General features: G+C 36.4%; 1 protein-coding gene across 2 annotated transcripts in view; it reads right to left on the bottom strand.

The window, feature by feature from the left end:
• EPHA3 (EPH receptor A3) overlaps positions 1 to 16,690 on the bottom strand; it is a 405,754-nt gene that overhangs the window by 281,388 nt on the left and 107,676 nt on the right. For both annotated transcript variants that reach the window (XM_019965680.2, XM_019965731.2), the window contains exon 3: positions 1,952 to 2,612. In XM_019965680.2, the coding sequence (XP_019821239.1) occupies positions 1,952 to 2,612 (661 nt within the window). The remainder of the gene's footprint in view (positions 1 to 1,951; positions 2,613 to 16,690) is intronic.

The raw sequence follows: 16,690 nt of genomic DNA, 5'->3' as shown, positions 1-16,690 counted from the left end.
TGAGTACTTCTCACTAATTCTTCTACTAAAGTTTGTCTCAAGGCAGCATGTAATATTGGTTAATTATGTGCATGTTTTATTTATTTATATTAACATTTTATGTGATCCTATTTATCTGGCTGACACATTTTTCTATTATATTTTTAAATAAGACACAAAGCATCATATAAAAATTATTTAAAATCTAAACAATTATTAGGTTCTTGCTCAGTGGAAAAAAATGTGTGAGATAGTTCGGCGCATACTGATGATATTGAGACAGAAACACATCTATTTCTTTCTTGGTGTGGATATCAGAGACTGTCAGTAGAAAACAAACTGGAGGAAACAATCAGTTTTTCAATTTTTCCTCATCTGTACTCAGTCGCTCAGTTGCGTCCAACTCTTTGTGACCCCACGGAACATAGCCCATGAGGCTCCTCTGTCCATAGGATTTTCTCAGCAAGTATACTGTAGTGGGTTGCCATTTGCTCCTTAGAGGCTCCCTGATTAAGCTTTTATTATTTTATTTAAAATAAATCCCACAAAGATAACACAAACAGTACCACAGTGATAAAATACAATTCAAAGCGGAATATAAAGGTTACTGAGACTTCTCTCTAAGCAAGTAGTAGCTAGTATGTTGTTTCCAGTTTAGAATTTTCAAAACCATATTTAGTAACAGTATTCTGATATCTCTTGCCAAGGATCTAAATAACATGGAGAAGTATCAGACTAGGGTGTATCATTTCCTGTCATTAAAAAAAAAAATCTATAAACTATCTATGCTGCTGCTGCTGCTAAGTCACTTCTGTCATGTCCGACTCTGTGCGACCCCATAGACAGCAGCCTGTCTATGCTCCCCTGTCCTTGGGATTCTCCAGGCAAGAACACTGGAGTGGGTTGCCATTTCCTTCTCCAATGCATGAAAGTGAAAAGTGAAAGTGAAGTCGTTCAGTCGTGTCCGACTCTAGCAACCCCATGGACTACAGCCCACCAGGCTCCTCCGTCCATGGGATTTTCCAGGCAAAAGTACTGGAGTTGGGTGCCAAACTATCTATAGTTAAAAGCAAAATGCTATGTCCTGTTCAGATTCTGAGAAAGGTCAGTTTATATATAAAGTAGATTCATCTCTTTCACATGGACTTGAGACTTACTAAATGGCCACAAGTAGAATACAAACTCAATTCTTTTGATTAAGTTAATAGCAACAAAAAGGTATTAAAACAGACTAGATTCCAAAGACTATATATTTAAATTCTCTCATGTACTGAAACATTTAAATTTTAAAGATAATTTTTGTGTGTTCTTAAACACTAAACCTTGGCTAATGCTAAATAACAAACTTTGGGATTGAGTGGAATTTATCATCTAATATAATCTTTTGTGGAAAAGATGATCTTTTATTTGATTTTACTTACCATGATCAAAATTTTAAATAATTTAAATTATTCCTCTGTATACCAAAAACTGAAGCATCAACCCTGGATTTTTAAATAAAATATTTTTTATTAAAACACTAATGTTTTATAAGTAAATCCATATTTTATGCACAGATCACTGAAGAGACACTATTAATATATTTTATAGTAATGAATTATGTATTACTATGAGATTGATGAGCACAACCATAAATAGTCAGTGGAGAATCTAATTCTGTTAGAATCAGATTAGCTTAGTTCCAATGCTATTTCTTCCCTCTACATAAAAGAGACAGCGATTCCCGCCCCCCCTTCAATTGGTCTAGTAGTATGTAGGCTAGCACCACATAATCAAATATGCTAGTATTTGTACAAAAATTATGAATTAACACATCAAGTGGGATAAATTTCATCTATAAATAGTCTCTATTTAGTTTGAGTCACATTTTGCTGCTAAGTGAATTCGGGCTGGTTTCATTTATTTCAATTACTCTACCATAAACTCACAAGTAAGAAGTACCACTCTAGGGACAATAGAGAAGGACTCTTACCTTGACACATGAAACCTCTTTCTTCATAGCCAGCATTGCAGGAGCACTTGCCAATGGGTACAAGCCATTCACCTTCTGTACTGCAGTACATCCTAGGAGGATCTTCCTCCTTAGAATTGTTAACACAAGAACCTCTAACTTCCACCAGAGATTGGGAATCCATTGGTACTGTGTCTGGAAACATAGCCAGATTCTTCACTGTAAACGGGCACTTTTTGAAGTACACTCTCACAGACACTAAGGCAACACAAGCACCAACATCTTGAAAAGCCAAATAAAATCCCTTTTTGTTGACAGGACCTACTTCTCTAACCTCAGTGTTGAGTTTAAGAATACGGTCCCCCAGATCCATTTGCGTGAAACTTTCATCAGCTGCAATGGTGTCAATCTTTGTAAACTGATGTTCTCGGAATTTGACTCCATGATCATCATCAGACTCCATGTAGTACAGATTGAAAGTCTCCTTGCAAGTTCCCAAAACCAATGGAATGCTATTGCAGTCCCGGAGAGTGAACTTTAGCTCCACATAGATCTTCTGAGCTGAGTTCCTGGGGATCCAGTTTGTCCTCAGCCAATTATTTTGACTATGATCCATGACATTGCACACCTGGTAAGTCCGGATGGGTGTGTAATGTTCATCAACACCACTGATTTCTTCCCACTTGAAGAATGAAAGAAGAAGGAAAAAAGAAAGGCAGAATTAATGAATTAAGCATGATGAATAATTGTGACTACAAGATGAAGGTGTTAATGGTATCACAGGAAATACAAAACAAGCAGAAATTTCACTGTTGCTCATTAAAGATCAAGATGCGCAGCAATTCTGTAACATTCTTGTTTGCAGATTTTATTATTTACAAGGTTCTCTGAGTTCTTTGACACAAAATAATTCAAAATTTTGATGAACACATTTGAATTTTATTTGAGTTTGTGTGATATTCAGGAAGAAGTTGCTTAGAAATTGATTGGACCTAGACAAACATCCTAGGATAAAAATGTCAAATCAGTCATCTCTAATGACATGATAAAAATTATTTTGTTGTATATTTTAGGGGATTTTTTTTTTTTTTTGGTTTGCTCTTTTAAAAGAAAAAGAAAAATACCACTGCCTAGCATTTATCTTTATTAAACTTTCCCCAATTTGGGCCAGACTTTGGTAAAATCAGTATATCACAAAGAAAGTGAATCTAAATTATTTCATTACCAGGTATCTTTATGCATGACATTACTAACATACTTGGTCATTTCAAGAAATATATGATGGAGAACTTTGAATTTCTGAAGTAAAAACATGAACATGTCTCCTTCCCATCTCCCCAAAATCCAACAAATAGTTATACACGTAGAACCGAAGATTTAAGTATAGTGAACATTTCAATTCTTAATGTCTTTTATCCATGTTAAATTTTCCACATGCAAGAAATCGGCTACTTAAGTTGTTGTTATAGCAGTTTGGGCTATGATGGTAATAAAACTTTTTTTCATTGTTAATACACTCAAAAAGTTTCAAGACTTTTTAGAAAAGTTAAGCACTGCTTCTTTGATCCTTATACAGGTTTTGAGACGCTTTCTGTTTCTAACTATTACGCCTGTGTCTACACTCTGTTTACACCATGCCCAGTTATCTTATTGCTGCTAGGAAAATACACCATTTTCCATGTCATATTAGAGTTCGAATCTTCTATGGCCTCCCCGTTACTCATGTAAGAACTTCAGACTCTTCAGTTTGGCATTTGTGCTTTTCCAAAAACTATTCCCAACTTACATTTATTTTTTTCTAAAAGTTTGAATTGAGATTAGAGAATTATAAGTTTCACTTATGCACCTGCTTTTCTTGTCTCTGTGAACTCTTTTTTATGTTTTCAAAAGAAATGTTGGATCTTCTTTTGTTATGGGATAAAAAAAGAGCACTGGTCTTTGCTCATTTCTCTGTGATGCCTCCCCATAACCTTAACGTGCTTAAGACACTTTGTTTCGTATAACATTTATTAAATATCTTTTTCAGTGTTAGATTTAATTCATGATACATTATTAGATTAGTTTAACATTGTTTCATATACATTTGTTAGATTTTAGAGCTCTTTATATCCTTTATAACTTCACACAACTTCACTTTTTAGGAATAAAAGATGAATACAATGCATAAAAATTATGTTTTTTATAATATATTTAGTAAACTCAAGGAAATAATAAAGTTCATATTAGATAATATGTTTTAACTTTGTAAATAAATAAATGAAATCCTTGTGATGCCCATTATAAATGGGTTCCTAAAATCTTCTCCATTAAAAGAATTACTTATTTTCATAAGGAATAAGTTTTAAATAAATTTTAACTAAATCAATGGCATTTAAAATATTTTAATGTATTTTCTACTTATATTTATTAAATACACATAGGAATTCCAATCCACAACTTCTAGTTACAAAGTAAGATAAAAATGCTATTTTTTTTAATTCACAATAACCAAAAGTAAAGAAATATGGCATTTATCTGGCCTTTGAACCTCATTAGCCAAAAAAATAATTATTTACATTAGAGTGTTTGAATTATCAAATCCAAGCTGCACCCTGCCCCACTACCAATGTGAGAAACACAGTTTTAAAACTCTTTAGTCTCCTTAGTTCTCCTACCAATCTAAGAACAAACCAAAAGCAAATAATTAAACAGCACCACTTATTTCAGTAACTTGGATCATTCAGGGTCTGGAATATATGAGAAGCATTCATTTTCTGGAGACAAAATTGGCTTGTCTTTATTGTCATGCCTAACATCCAACAAAGGAACCCATTTTGTTATTTTAGAAAACCCTAGAATAATATACAAGAAAATACGCATAATGTATTTTTAATAATCACCAATTTATCATTTTCAAACAACCACTGTATAAATATATTATATGGAGAGCTTTTAAGAACAAAAGTATATATCAGAGTCTCATTTCTGAGGATTTTACACTGAGGTGCCTATAAAAATAAAGTCACATTCAAAACCAAAATTAATGTATAACTTTAATATCAGAAAATTTAAAACCTGTGAACTGAGTTGAAGCTCAAAAAAAAAAATTGTAATCTTAAATAGTATTATTATGTTGCATCTTTTCTATTAATATTACATTGATTCTATGATGGCATTGTAAAGTATAGAGCTAACAAAAACTCTAGAGAATAAATGCTTTCTGTGGGCATTTTACAGAACGTTAGATGATAAGGCCTATTTAAAAATTAGCCAACTGACTTCAAAAATTTTAGGTCAGAATTTTCTTATCAGAATAGATAAGTTTGTAATTTGATGAATCAGTTGCAATTTTCTCCTGCTCTGGACAGCATTTTGTTAGACACCAAATAGAAATGACACAGAAATGACACCATGTAAAGATTTTCACAATTTGATGTAAAATATGATTTTAATTATGGAGATATCAATGTAGTCTAACATTTTCCTTTGAATGCTAATTTGGCAAGCTATCACAAGCCCTTGAATGCAGAGGTACAAATTGCAAGAAGATAATGCAAACAGCACCAGCATGCTCTGTGCATAAAAAGGTTGCAGAGAGCAATTATCACTTCATTAATTTGTAATGAAAACCAAATTGCCTGTAAGTGATGGTGACTTGCCATCTCAGACCACTTGCAAAAAAACAGCAGATCTCTGACTCTAGTGTCTGCTGAGGACTTGTTTAGTTGCTCAGTCCTGTCCTTTTGCGACCCCATAGATTGTATGTAGCCACCCAGACTCCTCTGTCCATGGGACTTCTCAAGTAAGAATACTGGAGTGGGTGGCCATTTCCTCCTCCAGGGGATTTTCTGGATCCAGGGATCAAACTCACGTCTGCTGCTTGGTAGGCAGATTCTTTATCACTGAGCCACCTAGGAAATTGCTGAGGACTAGAGAGTGGAAATAAAATTCCTAAAAAAGCAGTTTTGCAACAGCAGCAACAGAAATGATTAAAGTGCTGTTGTAATTCTTACATTTTATAAATTAAAAGGATACTCATATTTACCCAATCTTCATACTCCAAGAACTAATGTGTACATTCATAAATTATTAGAGATTATGTACTATCATAGTCATTGTGCTAAGGCCAATGTGAACAAAGAAAGTGGGTGATTTAGAATTAGTGACATATAAAATTGGGAGGTACAAAGCATTTATTGCTTCATTTTTCTAATCCTTAAGGAAGAATCTCTTCAAGGGATGTCCAGCAGTAACACTGTCCAGCAGAAAGGGACACAGAACTAGTAAGAACAGAACTAATAACACAGACACAGAACTAGTGACTAGTAAGAATGCAAATTCTTTCTAAAGCTTAAATTCTTCAAAATCAATAATTCCAGGAATAGCCTGGCTCCCATATTCTTACTATATAAGCTTTTATCATTAGACCACAGAGACCGGAATTGAATTTCTTTTTTTTTTTTTTTTTCTTTTTCCAGATTATTACAACTATAAGAAAAACATTTGCCCAGACTTCTTTTCCCTAGAAGCATGATTCAGAATTCTATTCCCTGTAACATTAGCACAATGAGCCTCCTTATCAACAAAATACAGTGTAAGATGTGATTCAATTTATATTTTTTAGATAGCACAGCTTCTTGTTACTGAGTCAAATATATATTTTGAGGGAAAACATATTTTTAACAATTAATCAGCATTTAACCTAATAACTCTCATTTTAATGAGCCCCAATTATAGTAATAAAGGATTTATACTCATTGTTAACATTAATTACTCTCTTGGATACATTTTTTGCTACTTGCTAATAGAGAGTAGGAGGAAAGTGTTTACATTTTCTTTAAAAGAGGGAGAACATGGGATACAGCTAGTGCATAGACTAACTTAAATATTTAGAAAGTGAGAAACAACTTCGTGATTTACTTTATAAGGTTTAAATCACTTCTTAGAAATTTGCAGATGATATTAAAAAAGAAAATATACCAATATTCTTATGTTTGTAATACTACATTTATATTTCAATGGTGAATAAAAAGCACATAGTTCTGCACTTTAGAAAATGCTAATGTGACTAATGCTGCCCTTAATAACTGTGAAAGTGAAGTCATTCAGTCATGTCCGACTCTTTGTGGTCTTATGGACTGTAGCCTACCAGGCTCCTCCATCTATGGAGTTTTCCAGGCAAGAGTACTGGAGTGGGTTTCCATTTCCTTCTCCAGGGGTTCTTCCTGATCCAGGGATCGAACCTGGGTCTCCTGCATTGCAGGCTGATGCTTTACCCTCTAAGCCACCAGGGAAGTCCTCTTAATAACTTGTAAGTGATATTGAAGTTGATTCATGTCATTCTTTCTCCTCTCCTGTTTCTACTCTTACATGTTTTTCCTTTTGCACATATCATAGCTGTTTCAAAAGCAGTGTTCATTACTCTTTGCAACCCTATGGATTATACAGTCCATGGAATTCTCCAGGCCAGAATACTGGAGTGGGTAGCTGTTCCCTTCTCCAGGGGATCTTCCCAATGCGGGGATAGAACCCAGGTCTCCCACATTGCAGGTGGATTCTTTACCAACTGAGCTATCAGGGAAGCCCTCTTAATAACTGTAAGTGATATTGAAGTTGATTCGTGTCATTCTTTCTCCTCTCCTGTTTCTACTCTTACATGTTTTTCCCTTTGCACATATCATAGCTGTTTCAAAACGTAGTTTTCATCCTAGAAATATTTGAACATTTATCACACATCAGCATAAGCTTGGCAATGCATAACCACTTACAGGAAGATGTCACTGGCAAGTTTCAGACCCAGATGTATGTAACAAACTCACTATATTTCCATATATTATTAAATAGAATTTTCTTAGCCAATAGGCCTCAAAAGTATACACACACACACACACACACACACATACTTGTAATAATATTATATTAAAAAGTAGAGTAAAATAAAAGAGTTGAGACAAATGAGAAACAGAATTTGGGGGTTTGGGGGGCTTTGTTGGTGATGATGATTTGGGGTCAAATCAGAGGAATACATTTATAACCAGAGGACTGAGGAGAGAGAAGATGGGGATTTGATATTGAAAATCCAGCATCAGCAACAAGATGCAGGCCAAAGTCTAAAGATAATGATAGCCAGAAGTTACATGCCTGAGATGGCATGTCCAGTAATCTTAACAATAATGACTACTATCCATCCTCCCACCCACCTTTACCTCCTAAGTAATTAGCAGAAGTTTGATAATGATATTACAAATATCTTGTTGAAAATAGAGAGGACAATGTCTCAGTTTGGATACAGTATAGAGAAAAGAGATGGAAAACCAGGAAGGGAAAGAAAGACCAGAGATTATTATTATTATTGAGGAAAGCCATATTAAAAAGCAGAGATATTCCTTTGCTGACAAAGGTCCATCCAGTCAAAGCTGTGGTTTTTCCAGTAGTCATGTATGGATGAGAGAGTTGGACCATAAAGAAAGCCGAGAGCAGAATAACTGATGCTTTTGGACTGTGGTGTTGGAGAAGACTCTTTAGAGTTCCTTGGACTGCAAGGAGATCCAACCAGTCTATCCTAAAGGAAATCAGTCCTAAATATTCATTGGAGGGACTGATGCTAAAGCTGAAACCCCAATACTTTGTCTGCCTGATGCAAAGAACTGACTGATTGGAGAAGACCCTGGTGCTGGAAAAGATTGAAGGCAGGAGTAGAAGGGAACAACAGAGGACAAGATGGTTGGATGGCATCACCAACTGGATGGGCATGAGTTTGAGCAAGCTCTGGGATTTGGTGATGGACAGGGAAGCCTGCAGTCCATGGGGTCACAAAGAGTCAGACATAACTGAGTGACTGAACTGACTTCAGAGGATAAGAGAAAGAGTTAGGACCAGGAAAATGTATCATCTCTGTTTGGGTATAGGGTAGGCCCTGGTACATTCTGTAGTTAGAACAAGATGCTGGCTATTCAAGGCAATGTCTTCTGAAAGTTTGAGCATGTGTGGGGGTCCTTTGGTCCCCATCAGCACCTACTTTGGATTCTCTGTCTTTACTCAGCATTTTACAGTCACAAATACTTTCATCTTCAGTCTCAGGATTTCTCAGTTCCTGATACCCTTAGACTGAGGCAAGAACAAGGGCAGCCTCAGCTTCACCATTCTAGGCCTTCGATTTTAGTAATTCTCCCCTAAGTTGGGGTTGGTTTAGTGGTACTTTACTGAGATCTCAGAGCTGTTGCCATATCTTTGCATCTGTGGAAAAACATCCCATAATTCTGACTAGTCTGTCTAATTTCCTTACATCAAAGGTTCTTATTTTTGGCTAAGCATTAACAGGAGACCTTTTAAAAAATACTACTTCACAGATGTCTATCCAAAATATTTCATTTTACATTACCTAGGAGATTTGGATGTGAGTAGGTGACTCCCTAAGGTTGGGAACCAATGTTCTATGTCCTCTGGGCAACTTTTGCCCTCAACTTCACCTGACAGCATATTCCACTATCAGTTTCCAAGACTTCCTTATTTTATACATTGGAGGATAATTGCTTTACAGTGTTATGTTGGTTTCTGCAGTTCAATTCAGTTCAGTCGCGCAGTCGTGTCCGATCCTGCGAACCCATGGACTGCAGCACGCCAGGGCTCCCTGTCCTTCACCAACTCCCAGAGTTTACTCAAACCCATGTCCACTGAGTCGGTGATGCCATCCAATCATCTCATCCTCTGTCATCCCCTTCTTCTCCTGCCTTCAGTCTTTCCCAGCATCAGGGTCTTTTCAAATGAGTCAGTTCTTCACATCTGGTGGCCAAAGAATTGTAGTTTCAGCTTCAGTGTCAGTCCTTGCAATGAATATTTAGGACTAATTTCCTTTAGGATGGACTGGTTGAATCTCTTTGCAGTCCAAGGGACTCTCAAGAGTCTTCTCCAACACCACAGTTCAAAAGCATCAATTCTTCGGCGCTCAGCTTTCTTTATAGTACACCTCTCACATCCATACATGACTACTGGAAAAACCATAGCTTTGACTAGACGGACCTCAGTACATCAATGTGAAACAGTCACAATTATATATCCCCTTCCTCTTGAGCCTCCCTTCTCCCCCCATCCCACCCCTCTAGGTTGTCACAAAGTGCCAGTCTGGGCGCCCTGTGTTATACAGTAGTCTCCCACTAGCCATCTATTTTACACATGGTAGCGTATATATTTCAATACTACTTTCTCAATTTTCTCTATCCTCTCCTTCCCAAGACTTCTGAATCTCCTCAGAAACCATTGCTACGTCTAATGTTTCCAGAGAGTCCTGCCTTTGTTTCTATCGAAGGCCCTATTTCTCAGCCCTCATCCTATATGTTGTTGATGCCCGATTTTCCGAGGCCCAGATATGCCTTCAGAGAAGGCAATGGCACCCCACTCCAGTACTCTTGCTTGGAAAATCCCATGGACAGAGGAGCCTGTTAGGCTGCAGTCCATGGGGTTGCTAAGAGTCGGACACGACTGAGAGACTTCACTTTCACTTTTCACTTTCATGCGTTGGAGAAAGAAATGGCAATCCACTCCAGTGTTCTTGCCTGGAGAATCCCAGGGATGGAGGAGCCTGGTGGGCTGCCGTCTATGGGGTCTCACAGAGTCGGACACGACTGAAGCATCTTAGCAGCAGCAGCAGCAGCAGATGTGCCTTATGTAGAACCTGAATAATCTCATCTTCTACCTCCCACAAAGATTTGTAAGATATTATTATAATAAACAACACAAGTCTAATCATATTGCTCTTCTATTTCACATCTGGTGGTAAATGCAAAACGTGTGCATTACAGAAAAATGTAAACTGTGTGTGGGAGGGCTACCTTCAGTCACATATCTCTCTTGGTGGAATGCAAGACAACTGATTTTAGAAATACTACAGTTTTTAGAGTTCACTATAATTTGGTAATCTCCTACTGTGATTTCTGAAATGATTTGTGATTTCTTAAGATACCTCTATAATAGTGGTCTAATTTGATTCCACATGCATTTATTGAATGTTTCTATATGCAAAGCCAAGATTAGAAGCAGTAGATAGTAAAATGATAAGTAAAATGTGATTTTTGCTATCCAGAAATTGATGCTGGAAGGAAGGGCATGAGCATCACACAAGGCAGATGATGGTATGTGGTCCATTTGAGGTGTTGCAAGGAGCTGTGGGGAAAGAAAGGATTACTGGTGGAAGAGGGTTCTGGAAAATCACTAAAGAAGAAATGGAAAGGTAGGATGACTAGAATCTCTACAGGTGGAAATAGGAGGGTTCACTAAAAGAAAGAGTGTGAGCAAACAGGAAGACCCGTGAGGACAGAACCTGTGTAAGGAGTGGGGTTCCAGTATGACTGGAATTTAGGGCACTGAGCAGCCAGGATGCGGACAGTTACTTAAAAAGAAAGGACTGGGCAAATTTGGGAATGTCAGCTGATATATCTTTACTTCATTTGCTACCATGAAAAACTCCTGAAAAGAGGCACAAGGTTTGCTCCAGACTGGGAGTTGGTTCTCCAAAGAGAAGGAGAAAGAGGGGTTTCAGAAAGACCTCTGCAAGTTCCAGAAGAGAATTCTGAAGATGACCTCTGCTGAATGTATGAACATTGAACATTTCCCAAAAGATTATAAAGACATATATTTTTCTTGTGAATTTATATAGGATACAGCTACACGTGCAGAAAGGAACACAGCTCATTATACTATAATTTTGTGACTACTAAAAGGTTTCAGAAAGATTTCTGTTTGTACAGAAATACTGCAAACAACAGAAAAAAAATTAAAGGTACATGTATGTAAATAAATGTTTCTTTCATTTTTCTTTTGTGAAATAGTGTTCTCATTAGATCCCACACATCTGATTTCAAGAACACCTAATCAATATTTATTGAATAACTACTACCAAGCTCTATATTGATACTATGGTAATGAAGAAGATAGGAAAGGTATCTGTCCTTAAGGAACATACCGTATTTATGTTAAATCCATTGTTATATCCATTTTTATTTTGTATCCATTTGTATGTTATATGCATTTTCATTTATTTCTTTGCTCATTATTCTTTCTCGCCTTCATGGTCTCTGGTTTGACTTATTTTTCCCTCCCAAACATTTAAGTGAAAGTGAAAGTTGCTCAGTTGTGTCTGACTCTTTGTGACCCCATGGACTATACAGCCCATGGAATTCTCCAGGCCAGAATACTGGAGTGGGTAGCCTTTCTCTTCTCCAGGGCATCTTCCCAACTCAGGGAAAGAACCCAGGTCTCCTGCATTGCAGCTGGTTTCTTTACCAGCTGAGCCACAAGGGAAGCCCCCCAAGCATTTCACTCTGTGCCTAAAACTAAATACCTCATACAGATTTACTAAAATTAGATATCACGTGATGCACTAAATGTTAAACTCATGTAACTAACAAAGCATAGAAGTATGCTTTGGGGCGCAGAAGGCATTGATTTTTAAAAATAAATACTCTGGTTAACTATGTGTCAAAGAGTGACCTTAACCAATTAAATATAAGACACATACCATGTTTATAAGCGTTTTGTAAAAATAAAAATAAAAAAAAGAATCAGGAAATGAATTTCTACAAAATGTGTGTTAGTAGATTTATGATAAAGATTTTGAAATGTATGATGAAAATTTTTTGAAAGATGGAAAACAATCTTAAAGTTTGAGAGATGGTGGGTGGCAATGAAAAAACCTTTCCAAAATAATGCAAAATGCTTAAAGATCTATCAAAAAGTGAATTTCTAGCCAGAAGAATAAGCTTGCAAAAGATATAATACATTAAAATATAAAATATACCATGGGAAGGTCATATCTACATTCTTCATTGTCAAAAGTTTTCAATTAAACCTGCTATTTGAATTTACTTTTCCTGTGAGGGGAAAAATATCAATGTAATGAAAGACAGGAAAAGTAAAATTTTAACTGTAGAGGTTTGATGTTAATGGTGAAATATTTCTATTTATAATGTAAAAGAAACATAATTGCAAAATGTTATTTTTAGAAGTATAACCATGAAAAAATTTACCATTAATACGAAAATTACTTTCATAAAGAGAAAGGCAAAATAGTTTAAAAATCATCAATTAACTATTTATCTATTCCATAAAGTTGGGGGAAATTGTTTATATTTATCAGAAATTTTTCACTCTTTCTGTTGCTATATAGTCAAATAACTACACTTTTCATAGGTTAAATTTGCCCTTTAATGTCAGGGAGTAAAACAATGAGACTATCATGTTTCCAATTCTTGGAAACATATTTAATATGAAATTGCCCAATAAAAAGGTAATTTTAGAATTCAGTATAACTGCTTGAAAATGTGGGGTAAAATTCCGCGCACATTGGCTTAACTTGTCTAGACTGAAAACTGAGTTAAAATGGACATTTACAGAATTATTACAAATGGCCAACTACTTAGAAATTAATGCAGAGCAGTGACAGCAGTACATTTCATACCAGTTGTGAGATTCATGTAATTTCCCGCTATGATAATGGGTCACAGACACGGTAATTCATAGCAATTTATGATGTACCTGTGGAGCACTCCCAGTGACGGAAATGAAATTAACTCGTGTCACTGGGCAACATATGCTAAGTTTTACACATTTTCAGATAACTCAGTTTATTTTTTAACACAATATGTGTGATTGTGTTTTTTTTGAAATGTAAGCAGTTTTTTGAAATGTAAGCTGCTTTATAGCAACAATTTTAAAGCTGCAAAGACGTCTTTGGCTGTTGGGTGGCAATCCTGTTTCATAGGAACATTTTTAATCATTTATCCGTTTAGTATCTTAGGAAGGCCAGCTATGTTAGTGTCTAAGCTCTAGATACAGGCAGACCTTAGGTTTGAAGCCTACCTTTGCTAGTTAATAGGAGGTTTAAGAGCCTATGATTAAATTCACACAACTCTAAAATATGAAACATCATAGTAAACTCTTTCTAGATATGTGAACAAAAGTAGACTATCCATTTTAAAACAATTGTAACAGTGCATGGCACTTGGGGAGCAGTAAACAAATATTATTATTCTGCTAAAGTTAACAAAAAATGTCATTGGGATATATGGATTTTTTTCTTATAAAATAATAGAAGTGTATTTTAAATTCAAGCTTTATCTATTTTCTATTCTTATTTCACTAGTCTAGAGATTTTTCAAATTTATTTAAGGTCACCACAGTTTCTGACAAGTGTAATTTGTTTTACTCTTTCGAAATTCAATAAATATAATTAATGACAAAAGTCAACTGACTATATTGCAAATGAGCCTGCTGTCTATTATCTATGATAAATATGCTATTCCATGTGGAGTAAAGTTTTGCCAATATTATTCCACACTTTCCCAGGTGCTATAGTTCTGTAACATTTTTAGACAATTGACTTCAATTCCTTTCACTATTTTTTTAAATGAACAGTATATGATCTATCTGTATATTAATAGACATGTTTTAATAAAACAAAAATATTTATTATTATCATATTATGCTTTTAGTTCATACTGGTCACTGTGTTAAGTCTGTTATGTCATGTCTAAATTGAGATGATAATAGTACCTTTCTTACAGTATTGCTTAGTTTCTTGACAGATTATATTGATAGTTAATAAGTGCTTACATAGTTGTCACCTACTAAGTAAAACAAATATGTATTAAGCACATACATGCTATAAACTTGTTTTCTAGTACTACCATTATGATAATGGTGCAGAAGTCATGGTTTCCTGACCTTGATAAATCTTAATCATAAGAATGGAAATATGTTTGTTTAAGCTTAATGTTAGACAGTCATTCATTTATTCAATAGAAATCCACCGAGAGCCAGACACTCTTCTATTTCCTGGGGACCACCTTCTCCATGGGAAGAATAACAGTAAAGTCATCAGTGTTTTAATGGAGCTTAGGCGCTCCTTGAAAGAAAACAAAGAGTAAATAATCACACAGACACAGGAAAGGTAAGCTGACAATAGTTATTATAAAGAAAAACAAAGACAGAATGGAAGACTATAGGCGGCTTGACGAAATGACATTTCAATCGGGTAACCAGAGGTAAGTTCTCACTTTTGTAGCCACTTGTTTGAAGTGAGTAACCAGGCATAGAGATACACGTAGATACAACATCGCAGACTGAGAGAACAGAAAGAATACGAACTGTGAGACTGAGGGTGGTGGTATAATTAAAGCGTGGCAAGGAGGCCACTGTGGCTGAAACAGAGTGATCCAGGAATGAAGTGGTGAAACCTTAGACCTGAGAGGAAGTTGACTACAAAATCAAGTAGGTCCATGTTGGCCATGTGAGAGACTTTGGATTTTATTGTCAGACAAGAAGGAACTCAGTGTATGGTTTGGACAGAGGAGTGACATGATTTGACATATATAGGGCTACTGGGTGAAAAATACATTGTAAAGATCAAAGACCTATGATGTGAGATCATCGGGAGGTTATTACAGTGGCAGAGGGTAAGACATTATCGGTAAAAAGGGGAGAACAGATTCTGGAACTCTTTTGGTGGTAGATCCAAAGGGCTTGATGATAGATGGAGTGCAGGACTTTGGAGAAGGGTGGAGACCGCAACACACGCACACACTCAAAGAATGGCAACAGCTGATGTGATACCAGAGAAAGAGAACAGAAGCAGGAGCTGGAATATAGGTGAGAAACTGAAATGCAAGTGGAATTTTGACTAGTGAGAAAGGGTGATGATGGTTAGAAAGAGGAAAAATAACACATTCTGGGCAGGGGAAGCAATGTGTAAAAAGACATAAAAACACAAAAACATCGACTGAGTTTGGGTATCATGAAGCTGCTAAAGTGAAAGATGGAGCTAGTCTTTCTTTGATTAATGTGACTCATATTAGACACTTGTTATGTACTAGGACTCTATTTCCTCTATTAGAGACTCTGTTTAGGGACTCTAAATATTTTGACTCTTTATTCACTGCAATAAAGTGCAGTGAATAAATAGTCAGAAATCTGTCTCCTCAGGAAGCTTACATTCTAGTGCCTGCGAAGTTGCTTCAGTCCTTTCCGACTCTTTGCAACCCCAAGGAGTGTAGCCCACCAGGCTTCTCTGTCCATGAAATTTCCCAGGCAAGAATACTGGAAAATGAAAGTGAAAGTCATTCAGTCGTGTCCGACTCTTTGAAACCCCATGGACTATACAGTGCATGGAATTCTCTAGACCAGAATACTGGAGTGGATATCCTTTCCCTTCTCCAGGGGATCATCGCAACCCAGGGATTGAACCCAGGTCTCCCACATTGCAGGCAGATTCTTTACCAGCTGAGCCACAAGGGACTGGAGTGGGTTGCTCTTTCCTTCTCCAGGGGATCTTCCCCACCCAGGGATTGAACCCACATCTCCTGTGACTCCTGCATTGGCAGGTGGGTTCTTTAACACTGAGCCAGCTGGGAAGCCCATGGGGAAGAATTGGCGGAGTTAAGTCCAATCCTGGGATCTGGGCAGAGGACTGAGAAGACTCAGTCTTTCCACGGTATCGCTCTGGTTTCTATGAAGAGAACAGCAGAGAATTAGAGGAGGAGTGGACAAGAACTGTGTGGATAGTACAGAATGTAACAGAGGATTTTCTCATCACGCAAGAGATTCAAACAAATATAAGATTTAGGGACATTACTTTGACAAGAATATTAAAGATGGGTTGGAGGAGGAGAGGAGGGAGATGAATTGAAGAAATTGTAGTTAACCCATTACTGATTCCCAGCACCAACACAGTTCCACATAATCCATTTGCTGAATGAGTAAATGAATGGGTTAATTTTTGAGGGCAAGTAG

Source organism: Bos indicus, chromosome 1, assembly GCF_029378745.1.
Source record: "Bos indicus isolate NIAB-ARS_2022 breed Sahiwal x Tharparkar chromosome 1, NIAB-ARS_B.indTharparkar_mat_pri_1.0, whole genome shotgun sequence".
In the NCBI taxonomy this organism is placed as follows: Eukaryota; Metazoa; Chordata; class Mammalia; order Artiodactyla; family Bovidae; genus Bos; species Bos indicus.
This window is presented reverse-complemented; position numbering and strand designations above follow the sequence as displayed.